Source organism: Pyrus communis, chromosome 7, assembly GCF_041283825.1.
Source record: "Pyrus communis isolate YQ-2024b chromosome 7, ASM4128382v1, whole genome shotgun sequence".
Classification (NCBI taxonomy): domain Eukaryota; kingdom Viridiplantae; phylum Streptophyta; class Magnoliopsida; order Rosales; family Rosaceae; genus Pyrus; species Pyrus communis.
The window spans coordinates 4,657,269-4,672,604 of NC_142571.1; the positions used below are offsets into that span (position 1 = coordinate 4,657,269).

At 37.5% G+C, this 15,336-nt stretch overlaps 3 protein-coding genes across 5 annotated transcripts; 1 reads left to right on the plus strand and 2 right to left on the minus strand.

Annotated features, from left to right (window-relative positions):
• Positions 1-973: 973 nt before the first annotated feature.
• On the minus strand, positions 974-3,746 carry LOC148695488 (small ribosomal subunit protein uS14m-like). The gene is made up of 2 exons (XM_088697730.1): positions 3,243-3,746; positions 974-1,250 (listed from the first exon to the last, which is right to left on the minus strand). The coding sequence occupies exon 1, from the start codon at positions 3,597-3,599 to the stop codon at positions 3,255-3,257; it is 345 nt and encodes a 114-aa protein (XP_088553856.1). The 5' UTR covers positions 3,600-3,746; the 3' UTR covers positions 974-1,250; positions 3,243-3,254.
• Positions 3,747-6,191: 2,445 nt separating this feature from the next.
• LOC137734082 (LEAF RUST 10 DISEASE-RESISTANCE LOCUS RECEPTOR-LIKE PROTEIN KINASE-like 2.1) lies at positions 6,192-10,861 on the minus strand. 2 transcript variants are annotated; one of them, XM_088697724.1, is made up of 6 exons: positions 9,984-10,861; positions 9,710-9,742; positions 8,089-8,118; positions 7,754-7,786; positions 7,605-7,634; positions 6,192-7,530 (listed from the first exon to the last, which is right to left on the minus strand). In XM_088697724.1, exons 1-6 carry the CDS (start codon positions 10,750-10,752, stop codon positions 6,404-6,406), a joined length of 2,022 nt encoding a protein of 673 aa, XP_088553850.1. In that variant the 5' UTR covers positions 10,753-10,861; the 3' UTR covers positions 6,192-6,403. The 2 variants fall into 2 exon arrangements, with proteins under 2 accessions (XP_088553850.1, XP_088553852.1); XM_088697726.1 differs by lacking the exon at positions 8,089-8,118 and having other exon boundaries at positions 9,984-10,828.
• Positions 10,862-11,156: 295 nt separating this feature from the next.
• LOC137734083 (rust resistance kinase Lr10) lies at positions 11,157-13,528 on the plus strand. Of its 2 annotated transcripts, XM_088697727.1 has the most exons (4): positions 11,169-11,598; positions 11,776-11,959; positions 12,151-12,177; positions 12,273-13,528. In XM_088697727.1, exons 1-4 carry the CDS (start codon positions 11,281-11,283, stop codon positions 13,385-13,387), a joined length of 1,644 nt encoding a protein of 547 aa, XP_088553853.1. In that variant the 5' UTR covers positions 11,169-11,280; the 3' UTR covers positions 13,388-13,528. The 2 variants fall into 2 exon arrangements, with proteins under 2 accessions (XP_068329457.2, XP_088553853.1); XM_068473356.2 differs by having other exon boundaries at positions 11,157-11,959.
• Positions 13,529-15,336: the final 1,808 nt, after the last annotated feature.

Consider the following 15,336-nt stretch of genomic DNA (forward strand, 5'->3'; position numbering starts at 1 on the left):
AGTGAACAGTACCGAGAGTTTGTCGTTAAAGTTCCCATGAAATTGGGCTCAACCTTGGGGTTGGGCTTTAGGGTATACTAATTAATTGATAATTAATTATCAAAAGATGGGTCTTGGGTTGCTTAGCAAATGTGCAAGTTCTGTTACCAAAAAGAACGAAACTAGGACCTAAAACTATTGATTGTGCATTCATTGGATATGCAAACAATAATGCTGCTTATAGGTTCCTTGTTGTAAAATCTTCGATTTCTGACATACATGTTAACACTATATTAGAATTGGCAGATGCAGAATTATTTGAGGATATATTTCCTTATAAAGAAAAGGAATCTGGTTCTAATACAAAGAGGATTCATGATCATAGTCATGATGAAGCCTCTTCTTCTGGTGTCCAAGAAAATGACGTGGAACCAAGAAGAGGAAAAAGAACCAAAGTTTCTAAAGCATTATCACCGAGAGAACCACAAAGAAATTTTCCAGAAGTTATGTTTTCCAATGTTAGAATTCTAACTTGATCGTTGAATCCTGGTGAAGCAGACGTGCGTAAAACTACAAGTATTGAGTAGGGACGAAATATATGTTTCAAGGACATTGTGGTACGCAAGCCTCGATCTTCAGTTTATCTGTTTAATATTAGTTGATGTTTATGTTCAAACAAAGGTCATTACATACTTTGGAGGCTATTGAGCTCTCTCTCTCTCTCTCTCTCTCTCTCTCTCTCTCTCTCTCTCTCTCTCTCTCTCTCTCTCTCTCTCTCTCTCTCTCTCTCTCTCTCTCTCTCTCTCTCTCTCTCTCTCTCTCTCTCTCTCTCTCTCTCTCTCTCTCTCTCTCTCTCTCTCTCTCTCTCTCTCTCTAACTTTTCGGTTTGGGTTTTGGATTTTATGGTAAACCAGGCAAAATCGAACCATGCCCACCCATGGTCAAAAGCCTATTCGTGAGTTAACTTGTAAAATTGATTTGGTATTTCAATTGGTAACAGGTAAAAACCTAAATTTCAATTGATGTGAAAATGGATAACAAAATTTTAAGCCGAATGCTCAAATTTTAGCCCACAACCCAAAACTCCCAAATTTATGCCCAAAAGCCAAAAAGCCCAATAAGCGTTAGCCTGAAACTTTTATTCAGCAGCACCAATAAGCGTATACTTTTTTCCATAACCAGAAGTAGAAGGGAATGACCAGTCTGTCATATACCGACCAGTAACACAGCAACATATGAACTTTACTAACTTCTGCCGTCTCATCAGCAATCTGCAAGGCAAACAGGCGATGAACAGAAAAGGTCACTTTGATAATAATTTAATTTGTATAGAAGGAACGATAGAGGGGGAAAACGGTTAGATCATTGAAAACCATACTCAGCATCAACTCTAATAATGCACAAACTAGTACTGACAGAAAGTGGAGTTGTTAATTCCACCAGTGAACAGAAAGAGAACTACGGAAACTTATTACAGGAGGTTCTATCAGTCTGGATAAATCAGAAATTACAAAAAACCAGGTGACGATTACACCGAATTGCCAAAGCAGCAAATTAACAAGATCAAGCAAAACAGATCAGATAGGAGTCATAGGACAGACAGAGAGAGATAATAATTTGGACACAGAATTACACTACGTTTTAATTACGAGTCCTGCTCCTGACATTGCAAATATTGGTCGTCTTCACATGATAACTAGCACTATTTCTAGACAGACAGCGTTACCCCGTTAATCTAAATAGTGTAATATATCCATGCATATCACTGTTATCAAATAGTAAACATGAGCAATTAATGCAACCTTCACCAAGAAGGCCAAAACACTAGCCACTCAATCTTGGAACTTAATCTCCTTATTGCGTGCTGAATTTACAGATATGAAAATTATACACCTAAGTAATTATTCCTGAAAATGAGCAACCAAAGAATAAACGGTTTATGCTTTAAATAGATCATCTATGGAAAGAAAGTAAGGCTGACCAAACAGAAGTCATCTAACAGCACTCAGCACATCAACTGCCATAACATTACAAAGTCATTATAGAATTCTAGAGACTTCTTGAAAATAATTCTTGGAGCCAGCGATAAAAGAAACAAAAGGGGCGAGGGGACAAGAATTCCTTCATTTCTAAATGAAATTTGAGTAACATTAACACTACTAAATGATTCAAGAAAACTAACTTCTAGTGTAATCAGGAAATTGACTTTCAAAAGGTCCACCAAGGTGACATTGAATAGACAAACTAATAAGTCCAACCTTTGTTTCATCCAAGCACAAAAATTCTCTCTAGAAATCACAGAAATACATCGCCTATATTTAATGATGAACGGAAAAATATTTGCCGGGAAAAAAATTAGGTCAACTTACCTGCTCTCCTCATGATCTACCAATTTCTAGTTCCTTTTAAGAGTCACAAGTTTGCTATTTCTCCATCCAGAAACTATGAGTCAGTGGCACAGGGACATTTTTTTTTTTTTTTTTTTTTCAAAACCCACAGATTTAAATTCCTCCACTTCGTAACCTTTCCCATTTGAAAATTTTCATACAGATTGCTAAGTCTAGTCTAGTGTCTTTGGAAGCAGAAACCCATTTAATGTTTTCAAAGAAGCATCTACAAAAGACACTTATTTACCACATTCGCATACATTTTCTTCCTCTATTTCTCCTGAAAGTTACTTATTGAACATCACAGCTACTTCTCTGTTTCGGGCCACTTTTTCCTTTCTCCTAATTAGAACATATTTCCAATTCGAGCGTTTTCAAACACCACAACAAACTTCTAAAAATGGTAACAACTGCCATCCAAGACGGACAATTTTCGAGCTTGTATACCCAAGCTCTCGACTTTGCAGGCAACAGGCTTGGCAAAGAATACTAAGCTGCCGTATCAAACAATTCCATATAACCTCATCCACATTGACATTTTTAAGACTCTGACAGTCACAACCGAAACTTGTACGACTCAAAAAACTTAGCTTCATGATAATTACCAAGGTTTTCATTTCCCAATTAAACATTTTCGCCATTTCCTCAGCATCAAATCTCTTCCAGAGCACTAACGTTGCAATTCCGTAAGAAACCCATTTCGGTAACTAAGAAATGACACATAAATATTCAAAAAAATTGCAAAAACATAAAAATTAACAAACATGCATTAAAGAATACGCACAGTTTCGATTTCGTGACGAAACCCATTTCTGAAAGCGAAGAAATTGCGAACAAAAAAAGAGAAAACAATGGAAACGAAGATTGGAGGCGCACCATTTTGGGAGGCTACCAAGACGCTTTCTTAACGCCATTGAGCATGCCTTTGGAGGCAAGAGAACGGAAAACGATACGGGACATACGGAAGGTCTCGTAGACGGCGCGTGCGCGGCCGGAGAAGATGCAGCGGTTCCTGACGCGCGTGAAGGAGCTGTTCCGGGGCAGCTTGGAGAACTTGAAGCGGTTCTCCTCTCGCAGATCGCTGGGAAGGCTTGGGTCCTTGCAGAGGGCCTTGTACAGGTTCCGTCTCAGCTCGTATTTCGCCGCCAGCAAGCGGCGGCGGTGGTCTCGTATGTTGGCATTTTCCTCAGACACTGACATCACTTTTTTGGGTCGGGTCCTAGTTTTAAGCATTGGAGACCCGTCTAACCGGGTCGGATTTTGACGACTTGCTTTTTCTGAAACGAATCGTAGCAGCCCGGGTAAGAAGATTGGAGAAATGCTAGCAGCACTCGCCTAAAAAGCGAGTCCGCAAGACTCTCCGTCCAGAGCACCTCCACGTGTATTTCCCCTCCCTCGGTTAAGCTTTATATTAGTTATATATATATTTTTTTCACATACGACATTATTTACTTTATCAGGTAAGAAGTGGATTAAGTTTCAATGATTTAGTAATAATGTGGTTCAAATTCTTTTTTAATAAAAATCGAACATAAAACTTCTCACTTCAAACTGAAGAGAAATATCACTAAACTGTATATTACATGGCATATTAGTTTCTCAATTAAATAACAACCAAAAATAATATCCCTCTCTCTCTTACTCTTAGACCACGAAACTGGTATTCGCGGATCATAGAAAAACTCGATTAAACTAAAAAACAGCTTACGTTTTTAGACCGGGATCTAATTGCCCATAAAATAACATACAATTTAAAATGAATAGTTGTTTCCACTTGTAATTACACTGCTTTTATTATAAACTTCCACGCATGTCGCGATGTGAAAAACTCCAAGATTTCCATCAACAATGCCAGTCACTTCTGCAAGCACTTAATAGAGTCTGAGTTATGCCTTGTACACTCCGTTGAATTAGGCTAATGAGATTGTTGAGGTGGTAACCCACAACACCTCGTTTAGGATTTGTTGAACTAAATCCTCTCTAAGTTCAAAGTGGAGTTGTGCTTCATGTGTGGTTGGGAGAAATTAGAAAAACTCTAGTGTCCCACATGCCTTTAGAGCAACTCCACCCCTATCCACTTTGCGTCAGTACCCAGCCTATTTATCCACTTAATTGAACAGTAATAGACCCAATGAACAGTAATAGGCCAAAGCGTCTCCACCCCAAAAAAAATGTGCTAGCACCTAGTCTAAAAATGCGCTGGCACCCAGTCCATTTAAAATATTAAATAATTTTTTTATAAAATAATAAAAAAAAAATAGTTTTAATTTCGGATAGGATTTTTAACCAATCTCGTCATGCCACGTGTCATTATCCGAACGTACTATTTTTTGAATAGATTTCCGCTAAGATTTTCAACCAATCCCGACAACTCACGTGTCACTTCCTGTTTACAATAATTTAGGCAAGATTTCGATAAGATTTTTAACCAATCTCGTCACGCCACGTGTCATTATCCGAACGTACTATTTTTTGAATAGATTTCCGCTAAGATTTTCAACCAATCACGTAGTGCCATGTGGGTGGAATGCATATAAATAAATAAAAATATTGTTACCTCATCCGCTAAACTTGTCCCACTACGCAAATTACCAGAAGCATAAGAGAGGGCGTTTTTCCAACAAGTAAAGGATGCGTTGAGTTTTTTCCAACGACCTTGAAGACCTTGACTGGATCTTGCATCTTTTCCATGTACATCTTTTCCATGTACATCGTTGAACGATTTCGTAATTTTACTCCACATTTCTCACTTATCCATCTCATTACCCGTAATCGGGTCATGAGTAGTGCGAACCCGACATTCACACAACGTAACATTTTCACTGAGCTTCCACGAAGTCATTTTTTTCTCTCAAAGTGTACAAAATATTCAAATGTAGAAAGTGTAGAAAGTGTAGAAAATATTGAAATGTGGTGTAAGGTGGAAGATGAGGGTTAGGTATTTATAGAAAAAAAAAATTAATTTTTTAAAATTTTTCTGTATTTTTTAAAAAAATTTTGACATTTTTTAATTAATTTTTAATAAATTTTAATGTTGTAATTAATCTGGACCGTTGGATTTGAAAAATAATCAAATCCAACAGCCAACACGCTGCCACGTGGCCAACGATCAAATTTCTGACCGTTGGGCCTTTTTCTTTTTTTTTTTTTTTTAATTTTTGGTGAAATAAACGTGGACCGTTGATCTGTGATCGGACGGTCCAATTTAAATTTTAAATTTAAATTTTTTTTACAGTTGGAAATCCAACGGCCTACAAAAACTAGCCGTTGGAAATCCAACGGCTCTGAGGAGGGCCACGTAGCCCTCAGCCGGATGACTGCAAGTTGGCCTACACGTGGGCCCCACCGCCTGCAAAGCCTGTCGGCTACTCGCCTGCAAACCCGCGTGTTGTGCACGCGCCAAGAAACAGACCGGCCTCTGGGTCTATCCATTTTGGGCTGGGCTCTTGACTGGCACGGGCTGGGTGCCAGTCACTTTTGCGGGCTGGAGCTCATTCCATGCAAGCCGGGCCATTTTCTTCACTTGGTGCCAGTCAATCCAAGCCGGGCTGGAGTTGCTCTTAGCTTCACACCGAAAGTGCTTTGGATGATATTATGTATTTGGACATAAGATGTAAAGAGTGTGGAATATAAGTAGGAAATGTGGATGTATATAGAAAATGTAAAGTGTATGTTAAGAGTGTGGGGTGTGAGTGTATTATGGAGAAATATGTGGAGTGTATTAATATAATTCTTAACTAAAAAAGCAAATGTGGGGTGTATTAAGTATGTGAGCTGTATTCAACAATATGTGTGGTGTTAATATAACAACCATCAAATAATGTATTACCAATAAAAAATAAGCACATTAATAACACTTAAGTATCAATCCAATCCTCAACAACCATATCATTTGGCTTAAAAATTTGATCTCCATAACATTACCCTATTTTTTAGCAACTTTTTACGAAAACAAAATATAATTATTACCTAACAGTAGGAAAATAAAACTTAAATACTAGTTTGATGAATCTTTTACCATCTTGATGACCACCGATTCACCTAGCTGACAAACTCCACGTTATCTCGCCGTTAGAAGATTTTGGGTTCAAACTACCTTGAATATCGACTCCCGGCATTTCTTGTTGATTAAAAAAAGGTTTGGGGGGCAATTTTAGGTTTTCAACATCTCCTCCAAGCATTTGTATGACTTTGTCCATCGAAGGGCGATCACTTGGCTTCATTTGAATACACCAGAAAGCAGTCATAACCATCTTTTTTATCATTATCTTTTCCTCCTCTGTAACATTGCCCATCTCCAAGAGATCATTTCCCTCGCTATATTGATCGTAAGCCCATAACGGGAAGTAATCTTGGCTCGAATGCTCTGCGGTTGTACTAAAATTCTTCCTTCTACTTGCCATTTCCATCAACAACATTCCAAAACTATAGACATCAGCTTTGTATGAGACCCCTCCAATATTTTTGTAGAACAACTCTGGAGCAATATATCCGATCGTCCCTCTTGCTGCCGTCAAAGTAACAATGCTATTGTCTATGGGATATAATTTTGCAAGCCCAAAATCGGAGATCTTCGGGTTAAAGTTCTCGTCAAGAAGAATGTTATGAGGCTTGATATCAAAATGTAGAATTTGCATGTCACAACCTTGATGTAGATATTCGATCCCTCGAGCAACTCCAAAAGCAATCTCATACATCTTCTTGCAACTCAAAGGGATACTTCCTTCTTTGGAATAAACATATTTATCAAGAGAACTATTAGGCATGAAGTCGTATACTAGAGCGCGCTTTGATCCTTCAACACAATAACCAACAAGTTGCACAACATTAACATGGTGAATCCTTCCAATAGTAGCTACCTCACTAGTGAAGTCCTGCCCATTGTTTTTAGGCTTGCCCAAAAGTTTAATTGCCACGAAACGACCGCTGCGTAACTTTCCTTTAAATACAGAACCATAACCGCCTTGGCCCAGCTTGTCCTTGAATTTATTAGTCATTCTTTTAATGTCCAAGTAAGAGTACCTTATTGGCATGAAGTTGTTTTCGGTTTGCAGAAAATCTTCGATGATGCTAAACCCCGACAAATGTCTTCTTCGCCATCTATAGATCAGAAATGCAATCAGAAATGGAACCCCTAAAAGTAGTCTTCCTACTAAATATAAACCTGCACAAGAGATTTATCATCACCAAAAGAGTCCAGATAAAGGAAATTGAAAGAGAGAACAATTGCAAGCTTACCGAGGCAAATGAGTATCGCCCATCCAGGTCCTGCAACAAATTTTGCAACAGTACGAATTGTCAAAAGCTTGAGCATAAGTTATAAAAGTGTCTCAAATGAATAAAATCAAGGACTTGAGATATTATATGCAAGAAATACAAGTTCTTACTGAAGGATATCCCCGGAAACCATAGAGGATTATCTGCAAGAAACGTAAAATACAAAGTATGAGATGTGCAAGCCCAAATATATGATGGTAAAAGGGAGCAAAAAACAAAGAAAAACTGAGTTTACTGTGACTGCTCTAGCAAAAGATTTGTAGCTTAGTTGCACATTCATCATTTTCCTAGAGATCGAGAGTATGATTTTTCCCTCTCCCAAATATTATTTGTGTAAAAGAAAAGAAAATTGTGACTGTTCCTTGGATTGACAAGTGTCGTTTAAACAAAAAGAAGAAGAAAAGAAACAAGAAATGAAAGAAACTTTTGGAGAGAACGTTCTTACTAACGTATAATCTTCCACGAGCAAAGAAATCTGCAGGGATGAAATCATGAAAAAAAAAAAAACATTAGTCTACATTTAAAATCAAGTTTTGACACATACTCACCAAGAAATGGTGTTTGGTGCATTTTACTTTTTTTATTGTCCTGATTTTTGTATGATATGTACAGAAAATCCAAAAGGGTTGTTTTATTCACACTCCACACATTGTTGAATACACTCCACATACTTAATACACCAAACATTTACTTTTTCAATTAAAACTTATCTTAGTACACCCTACGTACGTTCCTATAATACCCTCAAAACCCCACACTCTCTACATACACCCCACACATCCTACACCCCACTTATCCACATCCTAGGTACAGCCTCAGTGTCCCATGGAGAAGCATCGCCTTACGATCGATCCTATTTAAGTATACAAAAATTGGTAAAATTGGATAACTAGCCAAAAATTGGTACCCGTCAATCAGAACCCTCACAGATTATCTTCGAATAACATTTATTTTGTGATCAGTGTTTTATTTGAATGGATGGTTCTTACTGCCTTAGCAATGATAAGTAAGCAGGATTAGTTTTCCATAACTAGTCAAAGAAGTACTGAACTAAACCATTTAGGTTCCATAACCAGTCAAAAACTATTTTTGTTGATAAGGAAAATCTGCACTCACCAATATTTGGTTACATAATTTGCATAACGAAGTCGTTGACATCACTAAAACAATGAAAAATATAAGGTCTTACTTTATGTGAAGCTTCCAAAACATTGATTTCAAGTTATGTTCGTCAAAATGATTTTTTTTTTTTTTCACCCAATGTGTTTGTACATATATCGGTTAGTTAAAGTTTTGTTCTACAATAGAGGGTAGGAGTGATTTTGAAAGCTCTAAGAGAAAATTAATCTTATATACATGTACAAGTTAAAAGTGATAGAGGTGTATTTAGAAGTCTTATTTAAAATAAAAAAACTTATGAGGCCTCAATCGTCATCGCATATTAGAGTACATAGTTATTCAATAATGAATTTTAATATGCGGTTTTTTATTGTATTTGGGTAAAAACTTAAAAAAATGTTTTTGACTCATAGAAGCGCAATTTGAAGAAACGTCTTTGAGAGGAAGTGCTTCTTAGAAATTGCACTTGGATTTTTAATTAAAATTTGAACATGTTTATAATAAAAAAACACTTTTAGCAGAAGTTCTTCGCAAAGAAATCAGTACCAACGTTATTTTTATATTAAGCCATGTAACCAGTTATTATGTGTTTGGTATTGCTTTCTTTCAAAAGTATTTCTGCTCAACTTGTGCAAAAAAATTTCTGACAAATCCAATTGATTTTTCGAAGATCTTAAAGTGCTTTCTGAAGATGCATTGATAGATTTATCGATGCTTCTCCAACTAGTGCTTATATGAGCGGAAAGAACTTTAATGTTTTCTGTCAAAGGCAATTGGAAGTGATTTTTTCCTTTCAAGAGCAATCCAAATATGCCCATGTTCAAATATAATTAACTATTTCCCAGAAGGGTTACCTCTTGTTGTGAACTCAGAAGCTGTAACAGAATAACATTGGATTAAAAAAAAAAAAAAAGAGGGAGATTAACTTTTGAGACGAACTCCCTTACCGTAAATCGCCTCCCACAGAAATCGAAAGAAACCTACAGGGACAAAGAAGAAGACAACATTAGCAATTCAGCACACAAAGTTGGAAGAGATTTTCTAAAATTGTACAGGTTGTTTTTCTGTTTTTGTTTTCATTCTTTTGAAAATGGAAAACTGAAAACAGTTAATGGTTACCAAACGTATTAACAACCTAGATATAGTAAAAAGGTTGGAACTAATTTTAGTAACAACTCAAACTTTTGGATTGGTCTTTATATTCGATGAGAATTCACGCACCTGGGATGCTGTGTGGAAAACATTTAGGATAAATACTCCATTGGCCTTGGCAGATTGGACCCAGTTCATCAACACTATATACTCGAAGCTCAAATCCATACATGAGCGCCTTGTGTATGTTTTCATAAGAGGTGTTGTAGTCCTTGATGTAGCTTGAGAGCACCGAAGTCATCCACTCTGCACTGCAACCCTCATCCAAATCCCCTACTTCCATCAAACCGACCTTGACGTAGCTATACGTTTTTGGTTGGCTCGAAGAAGAAGCACTTGCATCGAAGCATGGGGCAGTGTCCACATACAGAGAAGAATTCATTGGATTCGAACACTTCAAGTAAAATATAACTGTTGAAAGCAGTGAATCCGTTGTATAATTACCATAAAAGCTATATGGTAAATCCAACGTAGAAGGCACAAGCGGAAAGTTTCTCGACATGGAGGAGCAATTGTTGTTCTGAAGGCCAGGATCTATGATGCGGATTGTGTGGTTATCATAGTTGATTGCCTGGACATAGTATTTTCCGGAAGGCGGTAGGTCTACTACTGTGGTGTCGTTCTCACAAGACAGCGTATACATAACATGGCCGCAGTGCTTTGGACTATCTTTTAGTCGAAAAGGGTAGCTTATGTTGTGAATATTGCCGCAGGAGAAGGTACAGTTTGTACTATCATCCCTTGCGCTACAAGTTTCACCGGATAAGCCAACGACAAGAAAAGCCATAATCAAGAGCCAAGCAGACCAAGTGAAGGACCTGCTTCCCCTTATTCCCATGGAGAGAGAAAGAGAGAGATGAGAGAGAGAGAGAGGGGGTTTGATAATCAAACTAGCTTTCCTACATATGTGATGGTAATTGGATAAGATGTTAGAGCACCTTATCCAATTAAACGAAGTCATGCGTTTACCAATTAAGCAGTAAAAGTCGTCTAATTACGTAAGCAATGACGACTAGAGAGTCAGCCTGGTTTATTTGACTTAATTGTCTGAGTGTGATTTTCCTTCTGTATTTTAGTCCGAATTTTCAAATGAAATGTTAGAGCACCTTATCCAATTAAACGAAGTCATGCGTTTACCAATTAAGCAGTAAAAGTCGTCTAATTACGTAAGCAATGACGACTAGAGAGTCAGCGTAGTTTATTTGACTTAATTGTCTGAGTGTGATTTTCTTTCTGTATTTTAGTCCGAATTTTCTTTCAACACAACACGTAACGAACGAGTTCATGTTTATCGGTCCAATAAACATCCCTCAATACTAGCTCTGCTTAGGGAAAAAAATTCTCTCTAGGCATTGTTAGCTCGAAGATGCAGCAATTGATCATCTCTTCCTTTTGCGTATTATTGTTATTGGCCTTCATCGAAGGGGTCGGGGGAAGCCAATATGCGTGCACAGAGTCCAAGTGCGGCGATGATCATGGCCTGGCTATCCATTTCCCCTTCCGCCGCGGGCATCATTCCGGGGATAATAAGATTGAAAGCAATGGCGGATATGAGGCGGTTCTTGACCACCCAATGGTACTAGTAAAATTCCTTGTCAAACACATAGATTACAAGCATCAGGAAATCCAAGTATATCACCCAGATAACTGCCTGCTGTTGAAGCCTTTGGAAATCACCAACACGGTAATCTCTCACTTCTACTTCCGACGTAGCTTACGTAATGTTACCTTATTCCGTTGCCCTACTCTTGTTGAAAGAGATATATATGCCTATCAAGTCCCCTGCCTTGGTGGCCATGGATACAGAGTTTATGGCGTCTCTTCTTTCTTTGGATTATTTGATAGTTTCACAGCCCTACAGTCTTGTACAAGGATGTATGATGTTTTATCAGTTCCATTTGGCGATTGGGTGGAAAATGGCAATTTTCTTCAATTCAAATGGTCCCAACCAAATTGCACAGAATGTGAAGCAGAGGGCAAGAGGTGTAGATTGAATATCAATGGCACCAAGAGCGAAATTGAATGTGTTCACCATAGGAAACCAAGTAAGGAAAACATGTAAATCTATATTTCGCATACATTCTGCTCATGATTTTTTTTCAAAGATTATGATCGATATGCTCTGCTACCAGCCGTGATTTTTCTCCTTTGATGTAATTAGTGGCTTATATATGTGGTGACGATATTAATCAATTTCGATAACTGACAGTCTAATTTTCACAACTATCTTTTGCAGGCAAAACAAAGACGTTTGTGGCCACAGGTGAGTTGTGTAAGAGTGGTGTTTAGCTTTGTTTCATGTCCAAAGGACGCTCGAGAATAAATGTTTACTCATGGGTTGAATCTATCTATTTGCAGGAGCAACCCTGGGTTCATTTGTTCTGTTACTAGGGTTCTTTGTAGCGTATCGCGTCTATAGTGCTGATCAAAAGGAAAAAGAGAATCGATTAAAACTTGAAACATTTTTAGCAGACTACAAAGCTCTCAAGCCAAGCAGATATTCATATGCAGATATTAAAAGGATTACAAATCAATTCAAGTACAAATTAGGCCAAGGAGCCTACGGAACTGTTTTTAAAGGAAAACTTTCTTCTGAATGCTTTGTTGCTGTGAAGGTACTTAACAATTCTAAGGGCGATGGGGAAGAGTTCGTAAATGAAGTGGGAGCAATGGGTCATATTCACCACGTCAATGTGGTTCGCTTGGTTGGTTTTTGTGCGGATGGATTTAGACGAGCTCTGGTTTATGAGTTCTTTCCCAATGGTTCGCTCCAGGATTATATTTCATCAGTAGATAGAAAGAACTCTTTCCTTGGTTGGGACAAGTTACAAGACATTGCTATCGGCATAGCCAAAGGAATGGAATATCTTCATCTGGGATGCAATCTACGAATCCTCCATTTCGATATCAAACCCCACAATATTTTGCTAGACCAAAACTTCACACCAAAAATCTCTGATTTTGGTCTGGCCAAATTATGTTCCAAGGATCAAAGCATAGTGTCAATGACTACAGCGAGGGGGACCATGGGCTACATTGCACCCGAAGTGTTTTCCAGGAATTTTGGAAATGTGTCTTACAAGGCAGATGTTTATAGTTTTGGAATGCTGCTGCTTGAGATGATAGGAGGAAAGAAGAATATTGGTTCAACCACAGAGGACACGACCAATGAAATTTACTATCCAGAATGGATTTATAACCTTCTAGAGGAAGGAGATGACCTACGAATCCATATCGGGGAAGAAGGGGATGGTAAGATTCCAAAGCAACTTGCAATTGTAGGGCTCTGGTGCATCCAGTGGCACCCAGTGGATCGTCCTTCCATGAAAACGGTTGTTCAGATGCTAGAAGGAGGAGAAAACTTGACGATGCCTCCTAATCCTTTTGTTTCTGCAGGTCTTACACAAACATCACAGGCAGGCATCCCCAAAAGGCGCCGCCTAGAGTTGGAAGCAATTGCTGAATTAGAGTAACATGTAGATGTATACCACCAACCAGTAGTTCATAGATGAATTCAAGCACAAACATTTGTTAGTGTATAAGCCATGAGCTGATTACATTAGTAATAATGTCTTGTATTTAATTATTATAACATTATTGCACTTTCTTAACAATTTGATATTCACCTAGTTGACGATGAACATGTTAGCTCGATGTTAGAACACATTGGGTTCGATTTATTTTCCTAAATATCACCCACAGTCACAGACGCCTCATGTGGGCACAAAGAAGGCTTGAGAAGCAATTGCAGACATTCAACATCTCTTCCAAGCATTTCGATTACTTTGTACATTGAACGGCGATCACTTGGTTTCATTTGAATACACCACAATGTGGTTATAATTAACCATCTTTCTCTTCCTCCTCTGTAACTCATTTTCAGACACCAATCGTTAGATTTCACTTCATATTTATACGACTTTAGGCCTTAACGACTATACATTGCACTACCATTGTTGAAAAGGTCTACTGGCTTTATCTATTTTACGGTAACATGTTTTGTGAGGTTGAATTCTGTAACACTATTTACAGTAACATGTTTTATCTATTTTACGGTAGCATGTCATCCCCACCCAAGTTTTTCTCTTCGCATTTAGTATGGAATACCAAAACTTGCCTAACAAAGCCAATTAATTCATAAGCAAAACTAATTAGTCGGCCGAACTTTCCTTCGAATGCTAGTCAGATGAAACAATATGAATCATAAACTAAACACAATAATTTGGGATGTAGTTGGACGTGCATGGGTGCTTGGTGAATCAAGAAACTTCATGGATCTAGGATACCCAACGGTCAACACGCATACAATATAAGTTAGGAATGAAGATTGTCGTATCAGTTGGCTATACCAAAAGAGTTTTTGGCATCTAGAGGATTATTCTTTCATAGAAATTTCCAAAGATGAGAAAGTTAAACTAATCAAATTTTAACAAGTTTGAAAAATCAACTATTTATATATAAGAGGATCCTGATTGACGTGTTACGTTGATTTGAAGATCGGTCTTGAAGTTATGGAGTGATTCATTCATTTAAAATCAACTATTTATATATAAGAGGATCCTGATTGATGTGTTACGTTGATTTGAAGAACGGTCTTGAAGTTATGGAGTGAGACATTCATTTAAAATTAGCAAAAGAATGTAACAATTAGAAAAAGGGTTGTCTAAATGGTGGGGTACTTTTACTTTTAAAGTCTTTAAGGAACAAGAGTGGCAGGTTCTAAGTTGGAATAATGCAATTTTCACGCAATTAGGACAAAGAAAGAAGTCTTATTTTGTATTCGATAAAGATTCTTGCGTATGACTTACGACATCCCACACTTTTTCTACAAGAGTGGGCCTTGGTGATACAAAATTACAAGGCGGATTTGTGTGTGTAGCTGATCTAGAGGTCATACACTAGATTAAGATTTCCTCCGTTACGTAACTCCATGAGTCCCATAAATTCATAATGGTTTGAACCAGTTCAACGACACTTCAACGTCTGACTAATGTTGTAAGAGGTTTGCGACATCCAAATATCACCAGTTTGAGATAAAACACAGATGAAAGAAATTTTTCATATTTTATTTTACTTTTTTACTAGTATGACGAAATGTATGTCAAAACAAATCAAACTATTCTATTTCTGTAAAAATACCCAAATATGAATGAAATCAATTACAATCGAAGACTCATATATAACCAAAACATTGCTTTTATACTAAAATGTATGTGTCGATTGAAATGACTTTTTGGCTACATATGATATTTTTTTATAAAAACTGATATTTTTAAAATTACAGGTCAATTTTTTGCTATATTTGGTAAATACTTGCGTACATGTGCCATGAACGTCTTTCTCATATGTTGGGAGCTACCGGATATGCTGGAATCAATTAGGAAACGTTTAATTAGGGAGATATAGAGGTCCCATAATTAAT

Excerpts from the sequence above, each read along its gene's own strand:
- LOC148695488 (XM_088697730.1), bottom strand. The coding sequence starts at position 3,599 with ATGCTTAAAACTAGGACCCGACCCAAAAAAGTGATGTCAGTGTCTGAG.
- LOC137734083 (XM_068473356.2), top strand. The coding sequence starts at position 11,281 with ATGCAGCAATTGATCATCTCTTCCTTTTGCGTATTATTGTTATTGGCC. Across the intron at positions 11,960-12,150 it reads TGTTCACCATAGGAAACCAA|GCAAAACAAAGACGTTTGTG; the intron begins GTAAGGAAAACA and ends TATCTTTTGCAG. Across the intron at positions 12,178-12,272 it reads AAAGACGTTTGTGGCCACAG|GAGCAACCCTGGGTTCATTT; the intron begins GTGAGTTGTGTA and ends ATCTATTTGCAG.
- LOC137734082 (XM_088697724.1), bottom strand. The coding sequence starts at position 10,752 with ATGGGAATAAGGGGAAGCAGGTCCTTCACTTGGTCTGCTTGGCTCTTG. Across the intron at positions 8,119-9,709 it reads TCTGTGGGAGGCGATTTACG|ATTTCTTTGCTCGTGGAAGA; the intron begins GTAAGGGAGTTC and ends TCATCCCTGCAG. Across the intron at positions 7,787-8,088 it reads TCGTGGAAGATTATACGTTA|ATAATCCTCTATGGTTTCCG; the intron begins GTAAGAACGTTC and ends CGTTTCTTGCAG.